The sequence below is a fragment of the Entelurus aequoreus genome, linkage group LG23 (genome assembly GCF_033978785.1).
Source record: "Entelurus aequoreus isolate RoL-2023_Sb linkage group LG23, RoL_Eaeq_v1.1, whole genome shotgun sequence".
Taxonomy (NCBI): domain Eukaryota; kingdom Metazoa; phylum Chordata; class Actinopteri; order Syngnathiformes; family Syngnathidae; genus Entelurus; species Entelurus aequoreus.
The window spans coordinates 27,160,007-27,186,043 of NC_084753.1; the positions used below are offsets into that span (position 1 = coordinate 27,160,007).

Below are 26,037 nucleotides of genomic sequence, written 5' to 3' on the forward strand. Positions count from 1 at the left end.
GTTTATCTGGAAAAATTTTAATCCATAAAGAGAAAAGAACAGAAAATCCAATTTTATGGCAATATTTTAATGAAAATCAAACCTTTTTTGTTTGTTTTCAAATCTGCCATATATAGTAAAAATCGAAAAACCGCCCTAACTTTATTTTTTGATTTGCGTTTCAGAATTGGAAATAGAATGAATGGAAGGTACACTGACCAAATGTGTTACCATTATGCTAAAAATATGATAAATGCGAAGGAAAAGCTAAAATACTTTCTCCGGTTCAATTTGTCATCATATGGATAAACACACATTTTTGATAGACATGGATTGGAAGTTTGTGTTGGTATCTGGAAAAATAAAAATCCATAAACGAAAAACAGCGCAAAATCAAATCTTATGGCAATCTTTTAATGAAATTCAACCCTTTTTTTGCTTGTTTTCAAATCTGCCAAAACTCGTAAAAGTGTTTTCGATTTTTGTATTTATCTGGAAAAATTTCAACCCATAAAGGGAAAACAGCACAAAATCCAATTTTATGGCAATATATTTATGAAAATCAACCCTTTTTTGTTTGTTTTCAAATCTGCCATATATAGTAAACATCGAAAAACGGTCCTAACTATGTTTTTTGATTTGCGTTACAGTATTAGAAATAGAATGAATGGAAGGTACACTGACCAAGTGTGTTACCGTTATGCTAAAAATATGCTAAACGCGAAGGAAAAGCTAAAATACTGCTTCCGGTTCAATTTGTCGTCATACGGATAAACACACATTTTTGATAAACATGGATTGGATGTTTGTGTTGGTATCTGGAAAAATAAATATCCATAAAAGGAAAACAGCACAAAATCAATCTTTTAATGAAACTCAACCCTTTTTTGTTTGTTTTCAAATCTGCCAAAAATCGTAAAACGGCCCTAGGTACACGGACCACAAATAACATTGTAATTTTATTTGTAGTATTTTAAACTTATTTATATTGAATCAGAGTTAAATTGATAAGGCTAGCAAACTATTTTTAAAAATAATAATATCAAATACATTCTAATTAGTATGAACATGTTTATTTAGATGTTTTAATGCAGGTCCGATTGCATTTAAAAAAATGTGAGGACAAAAAATGTACATACATAAAATATAAAAAATGACTTTTTACTAATTTGATGATGTGTAAAGTTGAGTTATCAATAAGTAACCACTTTTTTTAAATTGTATTTTAAATTGTCAAACAAACAAACAATAGCAGCAATAGTTGGATCACATGCAGTCTGTTAGATCATGATTCAAAAACAAAAGCACGTCAATGAATTAGCAGCCATTACCGTATTTTCCTGAGTTTTTTTTTTTCCATTTTTTATGAGTCGTGATTGTTATCCGTTCATAATGAATAATGTATGGCGTGGTTCTGTTGAGAGCGGCCTCAGTTATATAAGCCCAGGGCGCTTCTGTTAGCACTCAGTCCGCAGGTTCCTTCACATGAAATATAGGACCACGCAGCCTTAATGGAAGGTGTTGTTAATTTGAAGCAGTGGAACATGAAGGCTTTTAAGTGTCAGCCAGGCGGTGGGGGAAGGTTGGGCAGGGGTCAAGGGTCGTGGCTGCTAATGGCAATATGCTGAGGATGCTTGGGCTTCTTAAGGGCGGCTTTGTTGGTGGTTTTTACCCATGTGACTGTGTATCCCACCCCCCTCAACCTCGGTTCGTATTGCATCTGCCGTGTCCACTTCCTGCGCCCTAAGAACCGCAAAATATCACCTCCTCCATGCGGCAGGCACGCCGCGCTGTAGAACGCGTGCGCATGGGCCACCTCGGATTCAAAGCATTTCATAATTAGCCATGCCATAGCTGGTGGTCACCATGGAGAGGAGTGACGGGGGAGGGAGAGGTGGGTGGGGGTGGGGGGTGGGGGGGGGGTTTGGGGGGAGGATGGCGGTCATCTCTGCTTCCCCATCATCCCCCCCCTCACGTTACCGCTTCCTGTATTGATTGTCAGCTCTGGTGATGACGAGGGCTCTGGCTGGTGAAAAAGAGGTCTATTTCTAGCCATGATGTCGGAGCCTGTATTGATTGATGTACGCTCCTTCCCACACACACACACACACACACACACACACACACACACGCGTGCGCACACTCACACATTCTTGTATATGTTACCTTCTTGAGACCTCTGAAAAATGCCTACTTCTTTAGGACCACCCTTTCTAGATATATAAAGATTTGTATTTACAACATTAATAATGTATACATACTATGCAAATATATAAAAGGTAAGTTTTTTTTTTTTTTAGTTTGTTTGTGATTGTTTTTTCAATCTTCATTATTTACATCAAGTTATTACAGTATGTCTCTATATTAGAGATGTCCGATAATGGCTTTTTTGCCGATATCCGATATTCCGATATTGTCCAAATCTTAATAACCGATTCCGATATTAACCGATGCCGATATATACAGTCGTGGGATTACCGTATTTTTTGGACTATAAGTCGCTCCGGAGTATAAGTCGCAGCGGCCGAAAATGCATCATAAAGAAGGAAAAAAACATATATAAGTCGCACTGGAGTATAAGTCTCATTTTTGGGGGAAATTTATTTGATTAAACCCAACACCAAGAATAGACATTTGAAAGGCAATTTAAAATAAATAAAGAATAGTGAACAACAGGCTGAATAAGTGTACGTTATATGAGGCATAAATAACCGACTGAGAACGTGCGTGGTATGTTAACGTAACATATTATGGTAAGAGTCATTCAAATAACTATAACATATAGAACATTCTATACGTTTACCAAACAATCTGTCACTCCTAATCGCTAAATCCCATGAAATCTTATACGTCTAGTCTCTTACGTGAATGAGCTAAATAATATTATTTGATATTTTACGGTAATGTGTTAATAATTTCACACATAAGTCGGTCCTGAGTATAAGTCGCACCCCCGGCCAAACTATGAAAAAAACTGCGACTTATAGTCCAAAAAATACGGTAACACATTAATATGCTTAATTTTGTTGTGATTCCCCGCTGGATGCATTAAACAATGTAACAAGGTTTTCCAAAATAAATCAACTCAAGTTATGGAAAAAAGTGCCAACATGGCACTGCCATATTTATTATTGAAGTCACAAAGTGCATTATTTTTTTTAACATGCCTCAAAACAGCAGCTTGGAATTTGGGACATGCTCTCCCTGAAATAATCCTGATATCCACTACAACTATGGGAAATACTGTACTTTGACTTTCGCAAAGTGCATTTAAAAAAAAAAACATGCCTCAAAACAACAGCTACAAAAACAATGAAGGCACACAGCTTCAGTCCAGAGTATACTATAAACTGGGCTCAATCTGCCCTGTTAACATATTCGTATGAGTAAAAAAAATGTGCAAATAAAAACAAGAAAGGCACAAAAATAAAAAACTGCTTCAGTCTAGACTAGTAGATAACACAGCCATCCTTTAAAGTGCATGAACATTAATAAAACTGCTTCAGTCTAGACTAGTAGAAAACACAGCCATCCTTTAAAGTGCATTGGGAAAAAAGGGACAAAACTTAAATAAAACAGCTTCACTCAGTCCAGACTATTAGTCTATTTGTGCAACAGACGAAGCTCAAAGAGTGGGCTAATTCTTTTTCTGCTTGTCACCTCGTGTGAGAAGTAGATTTTTCTGAATGATAACAAGCATATGCAAGGGGTTCTGGGTATTTGTTCTGTTGTGTTTATGTTGTGTTAAGGTGCGGATGTTCTCCCGAAATGTGTTTGTCATTCTTGTTTGGTGTGGGTTCACAGTGTGGCGCATATTTGTAACAGTGTTAAAGTTGTTTATACGGTAACCTTCAGTGTGACCTGTATGGCTGTTGATCAAGTATGCATTGCTTTCACTTGTGTGTGTGTGTGTGTGTGTGTGAAAAGCCGTAGATATTATGTGATAGGGCCAGCACGCAAAGGCAGTGCCTTCAAGGTTTATTGGCGCTCTGTACATCTTCGTACGTCCGTGTACACAGCGGCGTTTTAAAAAACTCATACATTTTACTTTTTGAAAACCGATACCGATAATTTTGAAACCGATACCGTTAATTTACGATATTACATTTTAAAGCATTTATTGGCCGATAATATCGGCAGTCCGATATTATCGGACATCCCTACTCTATATACATATTTTTTAAATACATTTTGGCCAAAGGGGGCAAATTTCAATTTCTTACACACACTTATGTTGACCAGAGGGGGAGCACTTTTAAAGTCAATTTGAAAAATCCCTCCTCTTTGAGACCACCCTTTCTAGATATATAAAGATTTGTATTTACAACATTAATAATATATACATACTATGCAAATATAAAAAAGCTTGTTGTGATAAAATGAGTTGGAATGTCACAAGAAAAAGGTCACAGTTTCACAAGAAAAACTTAGAATTTTGGCAGTATTATAATAAAAGTCGTAATTTTACTCAACACAAGTCAAAATTTTACAAGAAAAACTGAACATCTGTGCAATATTATGATAAAAGTTGGAATTTTACGCAATAACAGTCGAAATTTTACAAGAAAAGCTTAATTTTGGCAATTTTATGACAATAGTAGTAATTTTACTCAACAAAAGTCACAATTTTATAAGAAAACTTTAAAATGTTGGCAATATTATATACATAGGTCTAATTTTACTCAATAAATGCCACTATTTTACAAGAACAAAAAAAAATTGGCAATATTGTGATAAAAGTCGGAATTTTATTTGACAAATGTCACCATTTTGTATTCAAAAGTAACAATTTGACATACAAAAGTAATATTTTTACGAGAAAATATTGCAATAGTACAGAAACAGAAAGAATATAAGAAATTGTTCCCAATTTTAAAAGAAAGAAGTTGACACATTTTGACAAAAAGGCTGCTTTTAATTAATTTTTTATTTTTCGTTTGTAATTGGTTTTTAATCTTCATTAAGTTATTAAAATCTTCAAGTTATTACAGTGTGTCCCTATATACATATTTATTTATTTTTAAAATTTTGGCCAAAGGGGCGCATTTCAATTTCTTACACACACTTATTACATATGTTGGCCAGACGGGGAGCACTTTTAAAACCGACACAGTCAATTTGAAAAATCCCTCCTTTTTGGGACCAGCCTAGTTTTGATAGATTTCACCACCAGGGGTGCAAATGAGACATTCTCTATTAGATGCAATGGTTTTCCGTATTGGGACCATGATTTATGTCCTAACTTGTTCACCGGTCCTCATATGGACGCTACTTTTCCTTGTTGATGTCTCAAGAAGGGTAGAAATAAGCCATCGCCGTGCCTCTCTGATGAAGAGGCGGCCATCGGCATGTTTATGCGAGTCGCACACACATACATTACACACACACACACACACGCACATGCGTGCGGATAAGGGCTAAAACATATATGGCATGCATTTATCTGAAAAATGCACACCATTGCATAGCGTTGAATCAATTTCTTTAGTTTCTCTGAACCGTGCGCCGTTGTGGTCAAGAGTGGGGGTGGGTGCTTATACCGTTGACCTTTCTTCTTTGACCCCTGATCAAATGGGGGTTTTGTCCCACGGCCACACACTACCACTGATCAGAAGTTGCTCCTCCACTGGAGCCGAACAGAATGCACTGGAGGCGTTTCATGACCTCCCTCCTCCTCCTCCTCCTCCACCGATCATTTATCCTCCACCGCTCCAGGCCACTCCTCCATCCCACCCCCTCACCCGCCTTTTTCTTACTCCATGCCCTTTCGTGACCTCCGTGCGTAAACTTCCAGAGCAGGTCAGGACACCCGGCAGGTCATTCCGGAGGACAGTACTCCGGTTACAGGTTAGGATTTTTGAATAGCCTTGCCACAAACAAACACATGGCCAATGTGATTATTTCCACCAGAGAAGTCATGTTTTGGTTATTCTTGCAAAATCGATGAACCCATTTTGATGAAATTATGGCGATACATTCCATTAATCAAGATTAAAATGATCCGTGCGTGTGTTTGGAATTCAAACGTTCTTCTGGGTTGCGAGACCTCCAATTCCTTAGGATTGTGTGCCATAGAACAGTGTTTTTCAACCACTTTGCCATGAGATACAGTCTGGTGTGCCGTGGGAGATTAAGTAATTTCCCCTAAATAGGTTAAAAAAAAAAGTTTGCAAACCAGTAATTATAATCCGCAAATAATGTGCAGTTAAGTGTCTGCGCTGTCTAGAGCTCGGCAGAGTAACCAAGTAATACTCTTCCATATCAATAGGTGGCAGCAGGTAGCTAATTGCTTTGTAGATGTCAGGAACACGGTTTGTCCTGATCACAATATGTGGGAGGCAGCGTGCAGGTTAAAAGGTATCTAACACTTTAACCAAAAATAAACAAAAGGAGAGTGCCCCTAAGAAAAGGCATTGAAGCTTAGGGATGGCTATGCAGAACGAAACTAAACTGCAAAGTAAACAAAAACAGAATGCTGGACAACAGCAAAGACTTACAGCGCGGGGAGCAGACGGCGTCCACAAAGTACATCCGTACATGACATGACAATCAACAATGTCCCCACAAAGAAGGATAAAAACAACTGACATAGTCTTGATTGCTAAAACAAAGTAGATGCAGGAAATATCGCTCAAAGGAAGACATGAAACTGCTACAGGAAAATACCAAAAAAGAGAAAAAGACACCAAAATAGGAGCGCAAGACAAGAACTAAAACACTACACACAGGAAAACGTCAAAAAACTCAAACTAAGTCACACGTGATGTGACAGGTCGTGACAGTACACCTACTTTGAGACAAGAGCTATAGTGATGCATGCTTGGTTATGGTTTGAATTCATATCCAACAATTGTGAAAACAAATTTTTTATGTCAATATCTGCTGCTGAGTTTCATTTTTTCAATGATTTCTGCTAGTTGTGTGCCTCGGGATTTTTTCAATGAATACAATGTGCCTTGGCTCAGAAAAGGTTGAAAAACACTGCCATAGAAAACCGTGGCCATCATAAAACCTTTACTAACAGTTAACAATTTAAAAAAACAGGTGAAACTTAAATTTTAATATCGTGAAAAAGTCAGTTCATTTCAGCAATTCATCTTCCAATGTGAAACTAATATGTGATATCAACTCATTACATCAGACCTGTATCAGATTGTAGGTGGGTTTATATTTTGCTGTGTTTGTTGCATTTTTGTCGCGTTTCGCTTGATTGTAAAATATGTCGATGGAGAGGGGGTGTGACGTTCATATGTTGTCAATATTCCGTGTTTTATCCTTCATAGTTAATGTTGTAAATCCCACAGTCTTTATTTTCATGTACATTTTGGGTGTCTCATTCAGTAAAAAAAATTTAAAATTACATTCCGTTTTTTCAGGCGGTCTGTCATAACGTTTTTAGCATTCAATCAGATATTGTGTTTTGTATTAGTGTTCCCAAATATCCCATATACCGGCCCCAGACACATGTTTTTACTAAATTTGGCCCCCCCGAGTCAAAATGATTGCCCTGGCCTGCATTACATACAACGTTAAATATGTCAAGCTTTTATTTGTTATAATGTTGATCATGGTTTATTGACAGTTTTGGAAAACCCCAAATTTTCTGAAATCTTTAATTCCGATTTTTTTGTCCTGTATCGGGTATTTTCATGTCAATGTGAACAGTACAATTCCATCCATCCATCCATTTTCTACCGCTTGTCCCTTTTGTGGTCGCGGGGCGTGCTGGTGCATTCAGGCGGAAGGCGGTTTACACCCTGGACAAGTCGCCACCTCATCACAGCAGTACAATTCCGAGTTTCTCAAATCCGGTCCAGGCCTATTTCGTGTGTAACTATAAATCGGATATGTATCAAATGCAGTGGCGGGCTGTGCGTTTACCACCGAGGCCTTCAGTGATGTCCTACTTAGTCCGATTTCAATAACTACCCTTCAAAATACCATCATTTATGTCCACGGTTGGAGAAATACTATACAGACACACACGTGTGCACTACTGCGCATTGAATCACCTCAACAGTGTACAAAACAGGCTATATTTCGGCACATTTAAAAATCAATGAACCCGCATCAGCATTTAAAACATATCTTATACTGTCAAAATGTAAATAATTGTAAAGAACATTATAAATGTGGAAAAATAAATAAATCAAATATTTGAACATTTTCTTCATAAGTTAAAAAAGGGAGAACCGGTGATTTCTCTGTTGGCCGTGTATGGCTCCGGTGCTGCTTCCTGCTTTTCGCAAATGACAACTTGTGATTGGATTCTCACTTGGGACCAATGTTCCCTCTAATTTTTCATGTGTGTGAGCAAACGCAAAAACTCCCTGAGCATTCAGTGGAGCCCATGTGAGCAACATCAGACGTGCACACTGTGGCTACACCAGCAGCACACCTGTCCCAAACCTGACTAAATAACAAGTTCAATCTCCATCCATCCATCCATTTTCTACCGCTTGTCCCTTTCGGGGTCGCGGGGCTGCATTCGGGCAGAAGGCGATTTACACCCTGGACAAGTCCCCACTTCATCGCAGGGCCAACACAGATAGACAGACAACATTCTCTTATTATTATAATCAAATGACAGCAGTCATTTCCATGAGATGATTTTCTAATATAAGTGTTAGGCCCACTTACAATGACAATAACAAAAAATACTGTTTTTCATGAACTGTGTACTTGTATTGTTTGTCTGGGTGGAGGTCCTGCTTTGGAAATAATTTGTACCCCTTTCAGACATTGCATTTAGTTCCCATTAAAACATTCACATGTTGCACAATGAGATGTAAGCTGGGGATCATGTGTACATTCCTGCAACTTCCTGTGTGTAAAAAATATATTTTTATTAGTATTTATTTAATATACTAACAGCATTTCATGATTAATATTTATAAATGAAGATTCCTAATAAATGACACTAGAATAAGCACACATTTGATTGGTAAATCATAGTGTAACGACCTGGAATGACACTTTGTGTGGTGTTGGAGTTGTCCGACTTTTTGTGTGGCTGTAAACGCATCACTGGCTAAGTGGCATATGTGCATGTGTTGGCGCAAGTAAGAAAGAGCGAGCGGCTGCTGTTGATATAACAACGTTGCTTTTGGTCTAGTTTGTACTGCAGAAAATGATCACTTTTGCTAGATATAATTTTTTTTACTAATGTTTTGGTGATGTGTTTATGGCCGACAATAAAGACTTTTGCTCAATAAAGTGATCGATGGAATTCATGTCAATACAATATTTGAACAATGATGACGAAAACGGTTTTCTCTGTCGTGTCCGTGTGTCGAAAATTGTTATGCGCTTATTTTTTTATTTGATTTTGTGCGTGGCATAGATTTGCCGTGCGCAGAGGACGCTAGAGCAGTGCGCAATTGCACAGGCGCGCACCTTAGAGGGAACGTTGCTTGGGAATGACAAGTGAAAATCCAATCACAGTCACGTTCAGCGTAAGGTTACCTAGATAGGCTACTGTCAACAACTCGTGATCTGATTAGCTATCGCAACTGTCTATCAACTGTCTATCCGGCAGAATTCATACAGCGCTGGCAACAAGTTAGCTGAATTCTGATTGGATAAAAGCTCTAACGTAAAAACAAGCAACACTGGAGCCTAACAAGACATGAAGAGAATATGATGAGTACTTTATGGAAAGTAGATTAAAATGAGCTTTTATTAATCTATGATCATGATTTATGTTAGGCCAGTGTGAATGTCGCCATAATCATCAACATTATATCAGAAGAAGTTTTGAAATATCTTGAGTTGCATTTTATGAGCCTATGTCAGGGATGTCGCAACTTCTTCCAACAAGGGCCACATTAAAAAGGCATAGTATGCGGGGGCCATTTTGTTATTGGTTGGTTTTGTGATTAAAAAAAAAAGCTAAAACAGACTATGTATGTTCAGTTTTTTGCTGTTTTTTTAAAGACACAACTTAGTGTCAGCCTTGTGTTGTAAGTGACAAAGTGTACTACTATTAATTATTACACCGGTAAAGAACCACATCAGTAAAAATAACAAAAAAGAGCAAAAAAAGCTGAAATTTTGAAATACTTTGTCACTTATAACACAAAGCTGACCCTTGTCTTTAAACACTGGACACATTTATTTGTTTCGCTTTTTTTTATGAAATAAGAGAAAAGCAAATTTGCCCTTGTATACTTTGACTTTTCAGGATGTGGACCCTCCGTGCAAGAAGTTTGGACATGCCTGAGTTATTAGTATCACATCTTTAGCTTTATTTTGCATTACATCACAATTATTTATTTTTATATATTTTAACTTTTGTTTTTTTATCGAAACTGAAGCTGCGGGCCGCACTATTGGACACCCCTGTTTTTAATATAATGACCCAACTTCAGATAAGCATAAGAAGATGGATCTTTTTTTTTTTTTTGCATGGCCAGATTGTTCTCAAGTTTAAAATAGAAAATAGGCACATCCAGTTTATGTAGGCCACAGGTGTCAAACTCAAGCCCCGGGGCCAGATGTGGCCCACCGCTTCATTTTATTTGGCCCTCAAAAGCCTGGAAATAATATGTATCAATAAAGTACTGTAACTTTTCTTACTAAATATATTCTTTCTTTCTATTTTGGGAGAAAAAAAAAAGTACTCCATGTAGTCGCAAATTATGTTAACTTAAATATTGTCTAATTATGCAAAAATATATTATTAAACATTCAAACCATTTAAAATAAATAAATAAATAAAAATACTAATAATAATGATTTCAAAGCAAGTTATCCATCAAATTGTGCAATGTAAAAGTAGCAATAGATTTCATGGTAAAATTGTGAATTTTACTGTGGTTTTTACAGCATTTTTCTCTAAATGAAAAAAAATATATATTTTTTTACTGTAATAAACTGGGGTGCCGTTTTGGCATTTACAAATAAATAAATAAAAATACTAATAATAATGATTTCAAAGCAAGTTATCCATCAAATTGTGCAATGTAAAAGTAGCAATAGATTTCATGGTAAAATTGTGAATTTTACTGTGGTTTTTACAGCATTTTTCTCTAAATGAAAAAAAATAAATATTTTTTTACTGTAATAAACTGGGGTGCCGTTTTGGCACCCCAGTTTATTACAGAAAAATCTATAGTTGTTGATTTGGGGTACAAAAACCCAAACAAACTGGCAGCTCAGGTGCCAAAATTTTACTGTGATATGCGTATTCTAAAATGTATTTATGTAAATTTTACAGTAAAAGTCTGGCAACTGAGCTGCCTTTTTAAAAAAAAATTTTTTTTTACCATAAAAACAGCAGTACTGTTTTTTCATTTACAGTAATATACACTACACTTTGAGGTGAAAATATTGCAATTTACCATATTTTTTTTTACATTTTAGTTTAAAAAAAATCTAATAAAATGCATTAAAAAATTGTGTAGTAATAGTATTCACTGTTTGAAGCGGCCAAACATAACTGCGATGTGGCCCTCAGTGAAAACGACTTTGACACCTCTGATGTATAGGCTTTTTTCCCCCTTTCTTCCCTTCAAAAATTTCAGTTACGGGTATATATATGCAGGACGTTGATAAAGTTGCTGAGTCATATTAGGGTAGAATGCATACGCGTCCCATACATACGCACACTATTTTGACGCCAATTAATACTCAAATATTGTGTGCATGTAAATGTGACTTACTGAGATGTGCAAGAATGGACTGATACACCACTTCCTGTAAAGAGGAGATGTGTGCTGCTGAACAAAAGGGGTTGTGTGATGCATTGTGGAAGTTGCATGCGCTTGGATTAGAGTGGGTGTTTTTTAGGGGGGGGGGGGGGGGTAGTCATTTTTGGAGGGATGGCGGTCTCAAGACCTGGAGAGGCAAGCAGCAACGATTATTCACTCTTAGTCAGAAGATTACGAAGGAGTCATGCTGTGATGGGAAAAGGTTCAGCTTCTTGTTCGGTTGGATCACTTTCCCAATTAAAAGTCCCCCAGCTCAGCATTGATCTTTTCCCAGTGACAGGAAATCACAAGATCCCTTCGGTTTTTTATTCACTCTTTCTGCATTTGTTGTGCACAATCATTTTCCTATCTGCGTCCTTCGCCCGTCCCTTAAGGCCAAAACCGATACCCGAAAGGCTGAAATAGGCGAGCCCTCCATCATCTTACCCTCGAGTGGCAAAAAGAGCAAGAGATTGCAATAGACACATTTACCTTAACTATACACACATGTATGTTCGTCGTGGCAAGGATTGTTACTTTCTTCTTCAACATCAATTTTAGATTCAGTTTTTGTGTACTGTTCTGTGTACCTTTTATATTTATTTGTTGATCATCCACAAATAAATTGTTTGATTTATACCAGAAATTACTTTTGAATTTGGGCGGTTTTTTACTCCAGTATTTATATGATTATCCTCAATGTTTTTGATGTATTTGTCTTTATTAATATCTGCACTTATTTCATTATTTCAACCTTTTTTTTTTCATTCGTTGTCAATGATTTATTTTTCATTTTATGACTCTGTACTGTAGCCTATTACAGTTTTTAGATTTAAGGTCAAAGTCTACTATAACAACTCCACAAAATAACCCAGATTATGCCAAATTCAACAATAACTGATCTTCAGCCATTTAATTATCCACCAATAAATTATTGCTTGATTTATACCAGCAATTACTTATGAAATTGGGCAATTTTTTTACCCCAGTATTTATGATTATTCTCAATGTTTGTGATGTATTTGTCTTTATTTAATATCTGCACTTATTTCAACCTTTTTTTTTTTAAATTTGTTGTCAATGATTTATTTGTATTTTATGACTGTGTACTGTATATTACAGTTGGTTATTTTTAGATTTAAGGTCAAAGTCTACTATAACAACTCTACAAAATAACCCAGATTATGCCAAATTCAACAATAACTGATCATCAGCCTATTAATCATGCACCAATAAATTATTGCTTGATTTATACCAGAAATTACTTATGAAATTGGGCGATTTTTTTTTTTTTACACCAGTATGATTATTATCAATGTGTGTGATGTATTTGTCTTTATTTGATATCTGCACTCATTTCAACTTTTTTTTTAAATTCGTTGTCAATGATTTATTTGTATTTTATGACTGTAGCCTATTACGGTTGGTTATTTTTAGAGTTAAGGTCAAAGTCTACTATAATACTCTACAAAATAACCCAGATTATGCCAAATTCAACAATAATTGGTCATCAGCCAATTAATCATCCACCAATAAATTATTGGTTAATTTATATCAGAAATTACTTATGAAATTGGGCGATTTTCTGACTCCAGTATTTATATGATTATTCTCAATGTTTTTGATGTATTTGTCTTTATTTAATATCTGCATTTATTTCAACCTTTTTTTTCATTCGTTGTCAATTATTTATTTTAATTTTATGACTGTGTACTGTAGACTATTACAGTTTTTAGATTTAAGGTCAAAGTCTACTATGACAACTCTACAAAATAACCCAGATTATGCCAAATTTAACAATAATTGATCACCAGCCAATTAATCAACCAACAATAAATTATTGCTTGATTTAAAACCAGAAATTTAGGCGATTCAAGACTTTTTTTTTACTCCATGTAGTATTAATTATCCTCAATATTTCTTATGTATTTGTCTTTATTTAATATCTGCACTTATTTATTTATTTTTATTTTATGACTGTGTACTGTGGCCTATTACAGTTTTTAAATTTAAATTCAAAGTCTACTATAACAACTCAACAAAATAACCCAGATTATGCCAAATTCAACAATAATTGATCATCAGCCAGTTAATCATCCACCAATAAATTATTGCTTGATTTATACCAGAAATTACTTATGAAATTACTTATGTATTTGTCTTTTTTTAATATCTGCACTTATTTCAGCCTTTTTTTATTCGTTGTCAATCATTTATTTTATTTTATGACTGTGTACTGTAGCCTATTACAGTTGGTTATTTTTAGATTTAAGGTCAAAGTCTACCATAACAACTCTACAAAATAACCCAGATTATGCCAAATTCAACAATAATTGATCATCAGCCAATAAATTATTGCTTGATTTATATCCAGAAACTTGGGTGATTCAAATAAAAAAATGTTTTTTACTCCATGCAGTATTAACTATCCTCAGTGTTTTTAATATACTTTATTTATTATTTGCACTTATTCTGACTTATTATTTTCTACTAATTGTCAGCGATGTATTATTTTTATGCCTCTTATTAATTATTAGTTACGGTGATTGTTTGTTACATATTGGGCAAGGTCCTTGAATATTTATTTAAATGGTAGTAATATTGATAATTAAATAACTCTATATTTGTGGCCTATAAAAATATAGTTTTTAATAAATATATTGTTGTCATGGTAACAGCCATATTGGAGGAGCACACTTTCATTTGATATCACCCGTGCTTTAGTGTGTCTCCTATACACACACTGCACATACAACAGAGGTGTTGCATGTTATATGGCGTCGTGACTGCTCTGCCCCCCCAACTGCATGCTGGCGTGGGCGTGTGTTTACCTACAGAACGCCGTGATCTGCTGCGGCTCGCCAAGGTCACGGTTGCAGCCTCATCTCCCCACCCTCCTTTATCAGGCGTCTGTTGTGTACCATCAGGAAGACATAATTCGTCGTACAGTGGTTCAGCGGGAACTAAATCAATCAGTGGTGATGATGCGGATAGGATGGATGGTGGATAGAACACACAAGAGAAAATTATTAAATCGTCCTCCCCAGAGGAAGGAATAGGAAGTGGTGCCTCTGTGAAAAGCAGATTAACACAGCCCTGCAAGTACATGCGAGATAAGTGCAGTGTGGATAGACTCTTGTGGCAGTTTGTGCACATCTTATATCAGTCAGCTTGTTCTCGCCAGAATGTTGTTGTAGTTCATATTGTAAGGAATACACCTGGAAATAATAATTCATGTGAAAAAGTTCTTCTGGTCCAATGTGCTATATAAAGTGGTGTTTTTATGTGCTACTCGAGTCTGTCCGTCTTGGGGTTTTTGTCATTAAAGTCAAGTGTTTTATTGTTTTACCTGCTTATGAACTGGAAACCGTGTGTAACGCAAACAATTAGATTTTCTGTAGGAAATAATAGCAAAAAATATATACAAAATACATACTGTATGTTCCAGTGTCAAACTGATGCCATCATAAAACCTTCATTGACTGTGCAAAGCAATGTTTTTAGCAAAACTCCCAAGTAGTGTTGTCCCGATACCAATATCGATTGTATTGTATTTCGATACTTTTCGGTACTTTTCTAAATAAAAGGGACCACAAAAAATGGCATTATTGGCTTTATTTTAACAAAAAATCTTAGGGTACATTAAACATATGTTTCTTATTGCAAGTTTGTTCTTAAATAAAATAGTGAACATACAAGACAACTTGTCTTTTAGTAGTAAGCAAGCAAACACAGGCTCCTAATTAGTCTGCTGACATATGCAGTAACATATTGTCATTTTCCATTCTATTATTTTGTCAAAATTATGAGGGACAATTGGTAGAAAATAAATTATTAATCTACTTGTTCATTTACTTTTAATATCTGCTTACTTTCTCTTTTAACATGTTCTATCTACACTTTTGTTAAAATTTAATAATCACTTATTCTTCTGTTGTTTGGGTGCTTTACATTAGTGTTGGATGATACCACAAATTTAGGTATCAATCCGATACCAAGTAGTTACAGGATCATACATTGGTCATATTCAAAGTTTTCATGTTTCCAGGGATGTATTTCATGAGTTTATAAACATAATATGAATAAAAAAACAAAACGAAATAAGATTTTGTGATGCTAAAAATATCGATGTAATCATAGTACTATTGACTAGATACAGCCTGTACTTGGTATCATTACAGTGGATGTCAGGTGTAGATCCACCCATGGCGTTCGTTTACATTGTGATGCCGGTGAGCTACGGTGTGTAGTGAAGCATGTTTAGCTATTCCTCGTCAGGCAGTGATAATGATACTTGTAAGAAACTCACTTTATTTGTCGCCATGGAGGCGAGGATTAGTGATTTAGAAGTAGCTACAATACTGCAGACTGTGGATGGACTTTAGCCACTAGCTAGCTAGCCATGTCTTAAAGCACCTCTTCCTGAGGGCGTTTCAGTGTTATAACTTCACCTTTATCGTTAGTTTTTTAAGCCAAAATGTGTCCATTCTCCCTTTTCTGTCGACAGAAAAGGGAGAATGTTTGTTTGTAAGTACTCTGTGATTGTGCGCTGCCGAACATGCTCCTCTGCTCGTAAAACCAGCAATGACACGACGTGACAATGACTGGTTGACCGGTACTTATTAGATGCAGTATAGTACCAAATATGATTCATTAGTATCGCTGTACTATACTAATACCGGTATACCGTACAACCCTACTCCCAAGTTATGCAAGTGTATCAAAGAAGCGCCCCCAAAAACCACTAAATGTGCTCTTTTTCCTCACCCTGTCTTTCAGAGCAAGCTGGTGATGGAGGGCTTCCGAAGCTTAAAAGAGGGCGTACAGGTGGAGTTCACCTACAAGAAGTCCTCCAAAGGCCTCGAGTCCTTGCGGGTGACCGGACCGGGCGGGGGACCCTGTGCAGGCAGCGAGAGGAGACCGAAAGGGAAGGTCCCGCTCCAGAAGCGCAAACCAAAGGGAGACCGGTCAGTACGATTGACAGAAGTATCTGTGACACTACACTACCGTTCAAAAGTTTGGGGTCACCCAAACAATTTTGTGGAATAGCCTTCATTTCTAAGAACAAGAATAGACTGTCGAGTTTCAGATGAAAGTTCTCTTTTTCTGGCCATTTTGAGCGTTTAATTGACCCCACAAATGTGATGCTCCAGAAACTCAATCTGCTCAAAGGAAGGTCAGATTTGTAGCTTCTGTAACGAGCTAAACTGTTTTCAGATATGTGAACATGATTGCACAAGGGTTTTCTAATCATCAATTAGCCTTCTGAGCCAATGAGCAAACACATTGTACCATTAGAACACTGGAGTGATAGTTGCTGAAAATGGGCCTCTATACACCTATGTAGATATTGCACCAAAAACCAGACATTTGCAGCTAGAATAGTCATTTACCACATTAGCAATGTATAGAGTGTATTTCTTTAAAGTTAAGACTAGTTTAAAGATATCTTCATTGAAAAGTACAGTGCTTTTCCTTCCAAAATAAGGACATATCAATGTGACCCCAAACTTTTGAACGGTAGTGTATGTTGGAGAAAAGTATTGGGACACCTTACTTGCAAGGAAATCAATTCTGTTCAAAATGTCTTGATAAAACACCTAAAGAGGTGTACCTTGATAAATACTTGTATCCTTATGTTGCATGTACTGTATGTCCGGCTGCACGGAGATATTTTAAAAGCCCACATGACTGTTGCTATGGTTATATTGCCAAGGAATCACACTGATGCTACTCTAAAATCAATTTTGCAGCGTTAGCGCTGAAGAGCGTAGGGAAGGATTTGCATCACAATGCTGTGTGTATCGCACAATCAGTGACTGGGGTCTCCATGAGAGGGTCCTTTTGCGGGGACCTGATGTATACATGAGGACACCACATGAAAACAAAGACTGATTTATGTACACATGTGGCAGTCTTTATGTTGCCCACGCCCTCTACCGCCTCTGAAAAGCTGCATTGCACCTGTTCTGTGGAGGTAACTTCCCAACCATGGGGTGCTCCGTTACATTTGTCCAAGGGACGGAATTTTATTTATTTATTACTGCATGCGTCATCATACATAGACGTTTTCAACCGGAAGTTTAGCGGGAAATTTAAAATTGCACTTTATAAGTTAACCCGGTCGTATTGGCATGTGTTGCAATGTTAAGATTTCATCATTGATATATAAACTATCAGACTGCGTGGTCGGTAGTAGTGGGTTTCAGTAGGCCTTTAAGGATCTGTATCGTTGGAAAAATAATACTACAAATACAAATAACATTTGAATAAAAACAAGAATATTGATGCATGTGATTTGAACCCTCGTCCCGTTCTTAGGACATATTATCCATTAAGCTATCCAGCCATCCTCCAATAAAAACAGTTATCGTAAAACTGTATACTTTTCATTAAATGGGTGATGGGCGACCTTCCGGAAGGCAGGAAACGCTAAGCGGAAGAAGGTCCTTTTACACGGCTGAATAATTCAGCCTATTCGGGGACAACCGATCCCATGTCAGTGGTCAAGTGACTGTGACTCAGGTGGTTGAAAGGCAACACTGAGGAACATGTGGAGATGCTCGGTCACCTCATCCGGCTATTATCTTTAGCCCCTGCTTCTCTGCCCCCTGCTGGTCTTTTTGAGAAGGCTTCATGCAACATCTGTGGGAATTTGAACCACACTCCTCAAACAGATGATAATACATCATGATTCCTTAGCTCTTTTTCCTCAAATATGCTGAATCTGCGAGGTCTTTCATTATGAAAAAAAAATCTCCCTTATATTTGTAACCATATCACATTTTAAATGTAAAGCCTTCATGCTATTCCATTGACGCTTCCTTCAAGTTAATTACAATTTTAGAAGGTTCAGGTGTGACGCAGCTTTTCAGAGAACGAGGCAACATAAAGAGTGCCACATAAATCAGCCACGTTTTCATGTGGTGTCTTCATGTATACATCAGGTCTCCATCAGCCCCGGAAGGAACAAAGCCTCCACTTCAGAAGGCATTATACTCCATATACAGCATTGTCATGCAAATCCATGAAATCCATGTTGTCAAAAGGCGGCTTTAGCCCAGTAGATATTTTTATCTCTCATATTATATGAATAATTGATAAATATAATGTTAAATCACAATGTTGTAGCAAAGCACTCAATACATTAATTGTAGTTTTTCCAATTAATTTTAAGACCAACCCTAGGTTTGTAACAGTATTTTTGTCAGTAACTAAGTAGAGCCTTTTAAGAAAATCATTAAAAAGTGTTTTTTGCGGGGGATTCAATAGGCAACTTAAAATCCTTTCTAAAGCTCTTGAGAATACACACACACCTTATAAACCATTATTTTTATTTATTCATTTATACAAACAGTACAGGCCAAAAGTTTGGACACACTTTCTCATTTAATTTTCTTTATTTTCATGACTATTTACATTGTAGATTGTCACTGAAGGCATCAAAACTATGACACCTTTCTTCTTTCGTATTTGACCATGTCTTTGTCACTAATAGTTGGCTATCAAAACAAAAATGATTACTAAATCAGTCGCTGCTTTTATATAAATATTCAGCGTGAAATTCATATTTTTCTTGAGGTCTTTAACAGCCCTATTTGCCTGTCCATAATAGCATATTTACCATTGTACACCAATAATTACAATAGTTGTGAAAAAAAAAACAAAACAAAACAAAATTGAATGTTATTATCATGTACATACAATTTAATTAGATGTTATATCATATTAAATAGTTATTATTATAATAGCATCAAAGGTTGGAATTGGGGGTTAAATCACCAAATATTATTCCCGGGCAAGGCCACCGTTGCTGCTCACTGCTCCCCTCACCTCCCAGGGGGTGATCAAGGGTGATGGGTCAAATGCAGAGAATAATTTCGCCACAACTAGTGTGTGTGTGACAGTCATTGGTACTTTAACTTTAACTTAATACATGCATCAGTCAAGGAAGAATTATATTTGACAATTAATGTAAATTCCGGTTTTGTCTAATTTTATATCGATGAAATAAAAGATCTTGTCTCTTTCAATGTTGGATCCATTTATAAATAGTGAACGTAAACACATTTTTAAACATGTTCAAAAAGCCTTTAAAATGTTTGTATTTTTATTTAGTTACATTAAATAAATTATACACTATAACCATCAGTTTTGTGGCAAAATATATTCTTTGACACACTGTCCCCCATCTTTATGGTAGTTTTTGTTGAACTGACTATCATTTGACAATTTAGGGGTATTTTACAAAAATAATGCACTCTAATTAGTAGATATCTGCAATTTTTTGAGGAATAGTAATAAGAAAGGTTTTTTTTTTGAATGTACAGTACAGGCCTAAAAGTTTGGACACACCTTCTCCTCATTCAATGAGTTTTTTTTATTCCCATGACTATTTATATTGTAGATTGTCACTGAAGGCATCACAACTATGAATGAACACATGTGGAGTTATGTACTTAACAAAAAAAGGTGAAATAACTAAAACCATGTTTTGTATTCTAGTTTCTTCAAAATAGCCACCCTTTGCTCTGATTACTGTTTTGCACACTCTTGGCATTCTCTCGATGAGCTTCAAGCACACCTGTGAAGTGAAAATCATTGCAGGTGACTACCTCTTGAAAAAAATGTGTTTCCAGTGATTTCACCGGTTTTTTGTTAAGTAAATGATTCCTCATGTGTTCATTCATAGTTTTGATGCCTTCAGTGACAATCTACAATGTAAATAGTCATGAAAATACCCTATTTTTTGGACTATAAGTCACAGTTTTTTTCATAGTTTGGGGTGCGACTTATACTCAGGAGCGACTTATGTGTGAAATTATTAACGCATTACCGTAAAATATCATATAATATTATTTAGCTCATTCACGTAAGAGACTAGACGTATAAGATTTCATGGGATTTAGCGATTAGGAGTGACAGATTGTTTGGTAAACATATAGCATGTTCTATAAGTTATAGTTATTTGAATGACTCTTACCATAATATGTTACGTTAACATACCAGGCACGTTCTCAGTTGGTTATTTATGCCTCATATAACGTACACTTATTCAGCCTGTTGTTCACTATTCTTTATTTACTTTAAATTGCCTTTCAAATGTCTATTCTTGGTGTTGGATTTTATCAAATAAGTTACCCCCAAAAAATGCGACTTATACTCCAGTGCGACTTTTATATGTTTTATTCCTTCTTTATTATGCATTTTCGGCCGGTGCGACTTATACTCCGGTGTGACTTATACTCCAAAAAATACGGTAAAGAAAATAAGGCTGAAACGACGCGTCGACGTAGTCGACGTCATCGGTTACGTAAATACGTCGACGCCGTTTTTGTGCGTCGACGCGTCGCATAATGACGTCACACTACCGTCATGGCGAAGCGCAAAGCAGACGATCAAAGCAGACGATGCGAGCGGTGCGAGCGAGGGGGGAAAAGCATGCCAAAAGTGGTCAAAAGTGTGGGAGTATTTCAATAAACGGCCTAATAATGTTGTTGTATGCACACTGTGTCGAGCGGAAATGGCCTATCATAGCAGCACAACGGCTATGAACGAACATTTGAAAAGAAAACCATCAACTAGTCAATCGTCCGCGCGAGCATACGTTGTCATCATTACACAAATACATGAATGTGTCATTTGTATCTGCTAGGAGTGTTACGGTACGTGTTTTGTATTGAACCGTTTCGGTACGGGGCTTTCAGTTCGGTACGGGGGTGTACCGAACGAGTTTCTAAGCTAAAGTCTTAACAAGCTGCTTTGCTCCGTCTGCCTCTGTCTCAGCACGCAGCATTGTCCCACCCACACAACCATCTGATTGGTACACACGCAGCATTGTCCCACCCACACAACCATCTGATTGGTACACACGAAGCATTATCAGCCAATCAGCAGTGCGTATTCATAGCGCATGTAGTCAGCGCTTCAGCGTGGAGCAGATAGGTGTTTAGCAGGTGAGCATCAGGCAGCGGACTCTCCCCAAATGATAATAAACACCTCCCAGTCAACTACTAGTAACATCACTATGAGCCCGTTGACCTTCTAGAAACTTAAACTGCAGCTCAGCTCACTCGCAATCCTGGCTTGAGGTGAAGGCTAATTAGCTCTCAGTTCCAGCCACATCGACCCCTTCTGAGCGCCTATTTTCAGCTGCTGGGAATATTGTAAACAAGAAAAGAAGCAAAGCATGTAGACATGCTAACCTTTCTTCATTACAACTGTTAGACACTCACTGGAATGAGTAGAATTGGTTATTGTGTACTGTGTTGGACTGGATGTTTATTTTGCACATTTTAAAAGCAATACTTAATGTTTACAGTGCTCCAGAATATTTAGATTGGCCCTTTTTTGTATTGGATGTTTATCTTTATTTTTGCACATATTAGCAAATAAGCAATACTTTCACTTTTGTTGAAATGTTTACACTGTTGTTACAGAATATTTCGTTTTGCACTTTTTTGTATTGGATGTTTATCTTTATTTTTGCACATTTTAAGGCAAAATAAGCAATACTTTTACTTTTGAAATGCTTATACTATTGCAGAATATTAAGATTTGCACTGGATGTTGACTTTTATATCTGCACATTAAAAAGCAAATAAGCTACTTTTAATTTTGTTAAATGTTAAAAGTTTTAAATGTTTACATTGTTACAGAATATTTAGTCATGTTGTTGTCAATGTTGACTGAGTGGCCATACTTCTTTTTTTTTGTAAATAAAAGCCATGCCTTTTGAAAAAACGGGCCTACATTTATTTTTTCATCTTCATTTTGAATAAAAAAATAATCGGTAAAAGGAAAAATAATCTATAGATTAATCGAAAAAATAATCTATAGATTAACCGATTAATCGAAAAAATAATCTATAGATTAATCGATAGAAAAATAATCGTTAGCTACAGCCTTAAAAGAAAACGCATTGAATGAGAAGGTGTGTCCAAACTTTTGACCTGTACTGTATTTATGATGGGAATATATTTTGATTTTAAATGATAAAAAATATATTTCAGTTTAAATGTTATTATAAAACTGTTAGTAAACTACAATGTTTTGATTTGACTGCTTAAAACTATTTAGTGGTTATGAGTAGGGATGTCCGATAATATCGGACTGCCAATATTATCGGCCGATAAATGCTTTTAAATGTAATATCGGAAATGATCGGTATCGGTTTCAAAATGATCGGTATCGGTTTCAATAAGTACAATTTATGACTTTTCAAAACGCCGCTGTGTACACTGACGTAGGAAGAAGTACAGAGCGCCAATAAACCTTGTAAGCACTGCCTTTGCGTGCCGGCCCAGTCACATAATATCTACGGCTTTTGACACACTCACAAGTGAATGCAATGCATACTTGGTCAACAGCCATACAGGTCACACTGAGGGTAGCCGTATAAACAACTTTAACACTGTTACAAATATGCGCCACACTGAACACACACCAAACAAGAATGACAAACACATTTCGGGAGAGCATCCGCACAGTAACACGACATAAACACAACAGAACAAATACCCAGAACCCCTTGCAGCACTAACTATTCCGGGACGTTACAATATACACCCCCCCCAACCCCGCCCACCTCAACCTCCTCATGCTCTCTCAGGGAGAGCATGTCCCAAATTCCAAGCTGCTGTCTTGAGGCATGTTAAAAAAAATAATGCACTTTTTGACTTCAATAATAAATATGGCAGTGCCATGTTGGCACTTTTTTCCATAACTTGAGTTGAAGTTGTTCTCTTATTTTGGAAAACCTTGTTGCATTGTTTAATGCATCCAGCGGGGCATCACAACAAAATTAGGCATAATAATGTTAATTCCACAACTGTATATATCGGTATCGGTTGATATCGGTATCGGTAATTAAGAGTTGGACAATATCGGAAAAAAAGCCATTATCGAACATCTCTAGTTATGAGGCTTTAACAGTTTGGTATAATCGTTTTTCAATATTGATACAATTCATCACACAATTTGACTATGATGATGATTATTTTGCTGGTAGAAAAATGGCACTAAACAGTTTGTCACATCCATCCATCCATCCATCCATTTTTCTACCGCTTGTCCCTTTCTGGGGTCGCGGGGGGGCTGGAGCCTATCTCAGCTGCATCCTTTAACCCAGGGGTGTCCACAGTGCGGCCCGGGGGCCATTTGCCTCCCGCAGCTAATTGTTTACCGGCCCGCCACACATTCTGCAAAAATTGCAAAATTGATAATATTGCAAAAATTTAAAAAAAACATTTAAAAAAAGTGGAATGAGGTGAAATCTAACAAGAAAACGTTGCAATGTTGACACAAAGCTGCCATGCAAGCTGTTTTTTTTTCTTTTGTCTTTGTTTATTTTTCTTTTTTTGCCATTGCTTAAAAAAAAGGACTAAAAATCTAGGTTATAATGAATTATTACTTAAAAAATATCACTTTAAAATGTTTTATGTGGTTGCCATATAAAAACATCAAAGTTTTATTTGACAAAAGAGCATAATACAAACAAAATAATAGTTCAAACGTAACATCGACAGATATATCTGAAGTTGATCTCGTAACTTAAGTGTTAAAAGTGAAAAAAAACTAATAAAAATCTATCACTTTGAGTGGGGGACCTTTTGTATCCCAAATATATTTATTGGGATTTTATTTAACTTTTCACTGTGATTACTCAAAAATATTAAAGAATTAAAATCAATGTATTCCTGCATTATTGATCTTTTAGGGCTCTAATTACTAAATACTGCATATTTCAGTTTTACTATAAAAAACAAAGTTGTCTTTGACAGAAAACCTTTTTTTTTAAACTTTATATCAACCTCAAGTTAATATAGAGATTTACTGTAAGCGTTAAATTTAAAAAAATAATAATAATTTGTCTTATTTTCAACAGTTTAATGACTGAGACCCTTTATGGTCCCCGGGAGCCCTAAAGGTTAAAAAAAAAAAAATCCATATATTTTGTTATGGTTTGAAAATGAAAAATATCAAAATGGCCCCCGCATGCTTAAATTTTTCCGTGGCCCTCAGTGGAAAAAGTTTGGACACCCCTGCTTTAACCATAATTATGTCCCTTTGTACTTATAATTCCCACTAGTGTCATACCTCCATCTAGCGGCGAGTTGGGGTTATTGCAGCTGCAGTTACAGAATAACAGTTCTCCCATCCCAGTGACGTTATGTGATGCATCTCTATCCCCCGCAGCTGTTATAACTGTGGAGGTCTGGACCACCACGCCAAGGAGTGTGGCCTGCCCCCCCAGCCAAAGAAATGCCACTACTGCCAGAGCATCGCGCACATGGTAGCTCAGTGCCCGCACAAGGCGCCGACGCCATCCGCAGGCTCTCAGGACCAATACGCGTCTACCTCCAGCCCGGGGTCGTCGGCCTACCTCTGCCCCCCAGAGGAGGAGGAGCGCTACGGCACGTCTCCCCTGGGGGGCTCGTCCTCATCCGCCGAAGAGCCCCAAACTCACCACCGCACCCAGAGATGGAGGAAATCCTAAATCTCTCTCTCCTTGCTTCATCTACCTCACACCTGTGACACAATGGGAGGTCTGAATTTCTTTCTTTTTTTAAAAAAAGTCGTACTATTTTACTGTCTCTGCATGGCAACGCCTGTGTGCCTACCTCGTCGACAGGTTGTGGCGCCATGGCGGCCGCCACAGAAATGGCAACTGCAAGGAGACGATCTTGTAGTCAATCAGTGCAGCTGTGGAGGCAAACACGCTTTTTTCTCTTTACCCATCTCATTGTTTGGATTTTTACTCCCAAATGTAATCCTTCCCAAATGAGTCTTTTTTTACAGCACATTTTAACAAGGATTTAAAAAGCCACAATCTTTTAAGTGATAATCCACACCACTACGACGGTTACCTCTGGAAAAAAAAAAAACATCTTAGGGGAATCTTAATGGGGGGTAAAAAAGCGGATTAGCTGGCTCATAACGTGACAATACAAACATTCAAGCCAAATTCTGCTTTTAACAGATAAGTGTGTTCTATTTCAAAGTATCACCTTGAGATTAGTGGTTTTTCAAACTTTACCACCTCAGAAAACGTATGGCTCTTCAAGTACCACCGTATGGACCAACGTTCGACTACAGTAGCATAGTAGGCCTAAGTATGCATCAAAAACAAGGCCGAGGTTTTATTTAACAAATACATGTAATATTATTGACAACATCATCAACAATGACACTCCATATGCAGTAGATATTTACTTATTTGGCTTACGTACCATAGTTTGAGAATCACTGCTCGAGTTAATCACGTAGACCAGTGGTCCCCAACCACCGGGCCGCGGCCCGGTACCGGTCCGTGGACCGATTGGTACCGGGCCGCGGCCGCACAAGAAATTAAAATGTTTTATTTTTA

General features: G+C 36.8%; 1 protein-coding gene across 3 annotated transcripts in view; it reads left to right on the top strand.

The window, feature by feature from the left end:
- Positions 1–25,455, top strand: part of lin28b (lin-28 homolog B (C. elegans)) — a 66,900-nt gene extending 41,445 nt beyond the window's left edge. For 2 of the 3 annotated variants that reach the window (XM_062033723.1, XM_062033724.1), the window contains exons 3-4: positions 16,449–16,636; positions 24,867–25,455. In XM_062033723.1, coding sequence (XP_061889707.1) covers positions 16,449–16,636; positions 24,867–25,167 — 489 coding nt within the window. In that variant the 3' untranslated portion in view covers positions 25,168–25,455. The remainder of the gene's footprint in view (positions 1–16,448; positions 16,637–24,866) is intronic. The other variant, XM_062033722.1, reaches the window with a different exon arrangement.
- Positions 25,456–26,037: the final 582 nt, after the last annotated feature.